Source organism: Nicotiana attenuata, unplaced genomic scaffold, assembly GCF_001879085.1.
Source record: "Nicotiana attenuata strain UT unplaced genomic scaffold, NIATTr2, whole genome shotgun sequence".
In the NCBI taxonomy this organism is placed as follows: Eukaryota; Viridiplantae; Streptophyta; class Magnoliopsida; order Solanales; family Solanaceae; genus Nicotiana; species Nicotiana attenuata.
The window spans coordinates 97,387-101,918 of NW_017674093.1; the positions used below are offsets into that span (position 1 = coordinate 97,387).

General features: G+C 32.6%; 1 protein-coding gene across 1 annotated transcript; it reads left to right on the forward strand.

Annotated features, from left to right (window-relative positions):
- Positions 1-319: 319 nt before the first annotated feature.
- LOC109217995 (GDSL esterase/lipase At1g33811) lies at positions 320-4,069 on the forward strand. The gene is made up of 5 exons (XM_019382303.1): positions 320-596; positions 801-925; positions 1,650-1,898; positions 2,684-2,939; positions 3,652-4,069. The coding sequence occupies exons 1-5, from the start codon at positions 347-349 to the stop codon at positions 3,873-3,875; spliced, it is 1,104 nt and encodes a 367-aa protein (XP_019237848.1). The 5' UTR covers positions 320-346; the 3' UTR covers positions 3,876-4,069.
- Positions 4,070-4,532: the final 463 nt, after the last annotated feature.

Here is a 4,532-nt window from a genome sequence, read left to right on the forward strand (position 1 = left end):
TATGTTTTTCTTTTCGTTTTCTCGTATGGTATGTATTTCCATTCCTCATTAATGAATCGCCTTCTATATAAGGAACAAATTAAAGCCTTTGTAAGCAGTGATCACGAGATGCAGTTACTGTCACCGCTGTATATAATACTCACACATTCACACTACATACAACAGCTAAAAAAAGCTATCCACTAGCATTACTTTCACGGGTTGTAACTCTTTGCCTTATCTAATTTGGCACATGAATCCCATAAAAATATGTAACAGAAAACAAACACTACCTTACACTATAAATACAAAGACCAATAACAAACAACAAACACTACCTTTCTACAAATAATTTATTCTGAAAGTAATGGAAAAATTCTTTGAATTTGTTATGTTGGCATTTGTGTTTTTTTTCTTGTTGACAACTAAGGTTTGGTCACAACAACAAGAACCCAAAGTTCCTTGTTTTTTCATATTTGGGGATTCACTTGTTGACAATGGCAACAACAATGGGATACTTACTCTTGCTAGGGCAAATTACATGCCTTATGGCATAGACTTCCCACAAGGCGCCACTGGTCGTTTTACTAATGGTCGTACTTATGTCGATATTTTAGGTATATATTTCTTAAGACTTTAAGATATGCTGACGTGTATATAACTTTAACTCTTTATTCCGTCAGCTTGTTATGCTAAAAGCTTATAGTAACAACATTAGTTTTCTTTTTTAATTTAATTTTTAATTTTTTATTATTATTTTTGCATTACTCTAATGTCTTTTGGAACATTGTGCATTTGGGCATTGGGATAAAATAATGCAGCTCAACTTCTTGGCTTTTCCTACTATATCCCTCCCTATTCAAGAGTTCGTGGTCGAGCACTATTAAGAGGAGCAAATTACGCATCAGGAGCTGCAGGAATTCGAGATGAAACGGGAAATAACTTGGTATACTTTTTTTTTTTTTTGTTTTATATTAAACTGTTCCTAATATGTTTTTAGTGCGAGTTTAACTTCTGTAACTGACAGTATAAGAGAATTTTATGCAATAAGGTCACCAAAAAGATAACTACACAAGTAACTTTCCCAATAACTAATTACTTGAAAAATAACAGGCCGGCTGATGGTGAAGCAACTAAAGCATTCGATTTAGGCCTCACCCTTTTAAGGGACCCAAAATTTACCAACAATAAAGTACTTAACTAAATTTTTATTAAATAAATTACGCAGAAAGGTTCTTTATAAATTAAAAAAAAGGAAGATATATTTTAATTTGTAATTGATTTACTATTTCAGCAAAAAACTGGTAGTGTGGATTTTCCCCTAAATTCTTTACGTGTGAATATTATGGAATAGGTTTGACATGAACATTATTGTTTTTCCACAATAAAACACATGTAGATTTAAAAAAAATTATTTACAACTTTACATATCAAAATATTAAAAAAAAAAAATTCACATAAAAATAAATATTAAATTTTCAAAGTTTAAGGCTTCTCGTACATTGGCTTTAGGCCACCAAACGTATTGAGTTACCTATGAAAAATAAGACGTGTAACCTGCTACAATATGTTAATTTATTGTGTAAAATTTTCTTGTACTATTAGTGCATATATATGTAAGTTAAATCTTTTAAAATTCTCTCTAACAGTAATTGTTTGTCTGAATGTAGGGGGATCATATGCCAATGAACCAACAGGTAGAAAACTTTGCAAGAACTGTTGAGGAGCTGAGGAGATTATTCAGAGGAAATAACAACACATTAAATGGCTATTTGAGCAAATGTATTTTCTACTCAGGATTGGGAAGCAATGACTACCTCAATAATTACTTCATGACTGATTATTACTCAACTCATTCACAGTACACACCACAAGCCTATGCTACTGCACTTCTTCAAGAGTATTGCAAGCAACTATCGGTTAGTGGATTCAAACTTATAGCAACAAAATGGTCATATTTTCTCATAATGAACTAGCAATTGACCTTTCAAATTAGGGATCTTTATATAAATAGCCGGACCGATTTACTGTTTACTTTTTCTAGTTTGTATGCATAGCGTGTACACTGATTATACATTATTATAAACATATTATACATGAATTATTATACGAATATTATTCTATGGGGGTCATTTTTAGTTTTAGCGGTTGGATGGACGCCTATATAGGTTAATTCTTATTTAAGGGGTCATAACTTTTCCGTTTCATTTTATGTGGTAGTGTTTCACTAGGCATGAATTTTAAGATTAAAAAACTTTTGGAACTGTAGTTTTAAACGTATGACAATATATTTTTATGGCTATAAAAATATTTAATTAAGGGTAAAATAAAAAATTTAAAGTTAAACTTTTTTTAAACATAGCAGGTGCAATTCCTTTTGACAATGGACTAAAAATTAAAGAAAGCCACATATGATATAGAATAGATAGAATAATAAAATGGATTATATTAACCCTACACCGTAAAATTATACTATCAATGTACCACTACAAAAAAATTGGAATTACCTACGAACTCCGTCGCTAATCTGTCACTAAATCATTCGTAACTAACAAAATTTTTTAATAATATATCGCTAATCTATCGATAAATAAGATTAATTTTTCTGCTAATTTCTATTTTTTTAGTAGTGTACTTTTACCTGTTGTACGTTGCAGGTAACTTACCTTAATTTTCAGGTAACCTAATGTGTTGATGTATTCAGGAATTATATAACTTAGGAGCTCGGAAAGTTGTGGTAACAGGAGTAGGACAAATAGGATGCATACCCTATGAGCTAGCAAGGTATGATGGAAATGACAGCAGATGTAATGAAGAGATCAACAACGCTATTCTCCTCTTTAACTCTGGACTCAAAAAGCTGGTTGTTCGTTTCAATAAGGTTTTGCCTGGAGCAAAGTTTGTCTTCTTGGATTCTTTTGAAAGCACCAAAGATCTTGTAGTCAATGCAAAAACTTATGGTAACTATTCAAATACTATTTGTTATTTAAATATCAATAAATTCATGTCCAAACGCCTACTACTATAACAAGTTATATGCAATTAGGGGTGGCAATTTAAGCCTAAACCTGTTTAACCCGCCTAATCCGTCCAAGGTTGGTCCGCTTATTGACCCGTCCATTGTTGAACTCAGCTAATCTTGATCCAACCCATTTAAAGTTGAGCTAATTTTTAGGCCAAATTGATCCATGAGCAACTTTGCTAAATATCTTTAAAAGAATTTTTTTCATTTGATATGTTATATATGACCCGCCCATTATTGAACTCAGCCCATCTTGACCCAACCCATTTAAAGTTGGACTGATTTTTAGCCCAAATAGATACATGAGCAACTTTGCTAAAATATCTTTAAAATAAATTTTTTATTTGATATGTTATATATGACTATAACAAAAGGACAAAAAAAAGTATTATTTGGTAATTAAATAATATATATATAAAAAAGTAACACACGTTAATTAAAGTTTACTAAGAGTTGGACGGGTTGGGCTTTGACCCAAGATTCTAGCCCATCATAGCTTAAGTAACTTTTGGGCGGGTTATATTGACCCATCCATTTATTGCCTCATTCCATTTTAACCCGTTCAAAATCAGCCCAACCCCCTATTTGACACCCCTATATGCAACTATTTCACTTTTTCAAGGATCTCTAATTTTGTCCAATACATATAGGGTTTGAAGTGGTGGATAAGGGATGCTGTGGAGTGGGAAGGAACAATGGGCAGATAACATGTCTTCCTCTACAACAGCCATGTGAAGATCGTTCCAAATATATATTTTGGGATGCTTTTCATCCCACTGAAGTTGCAAATATTATCTTGGCCAAGAAATCATTCAGCTCCATCTCAAAGACATTTGCTTATCCTATAAATATACAGCAATTAGCTAGGCTCTAATTTTAACGACTACATGTTGAATTGTTTGGTCCTTGTCTTTGGAGTGCTTAGCTTCATTTGGTTTTTGTTTTTCTCTCAAAATTGTCTTTTGCTATTGAATTTCAATATATTAAGGTCATGTACTCAACATTCAATTCCCTCTTGAATTGTGTCTCTATTGAATGTATTGTTTCGTAAAATGTAATAATTTGGTATAGGTCGATTTTTATCTCGATGAGAGTATCCCTAACTACAATAGCAAAACATAATAACCAGGATTTAGAATGTGATAACCCAAAAGGTTATCACTTGTTTTTAAATTAATTTCTGTGTTTTGAGGCCTTAAAAACCTCTTTCAGCATCACCTCAATTTGCGTACGCAGTCCGGGCGTGTAGCCGGAAGTCTGTATGTGAAAATCTGTGAAAAATGATCAAATTTGCTTTAAAATGAATTAAGTTGACTTCGGTCAACATTTTGGGTAAACGGACCCGGACCCGTGATTTCACGGTCCCGGAGGGTTCGTAGGAAAATATGGGACTTGGGCGTATGCCCGGAATCGAATTCCGAGGTCCCAAGCCCGAGAAATGAATTTTTGAAAGAAATTATTTTCTGAAAAATATAAAGGTTTTTTGAAAGTGAAATGTTATGTGAAACCTGTGGTATCGGGCCTGTATTAT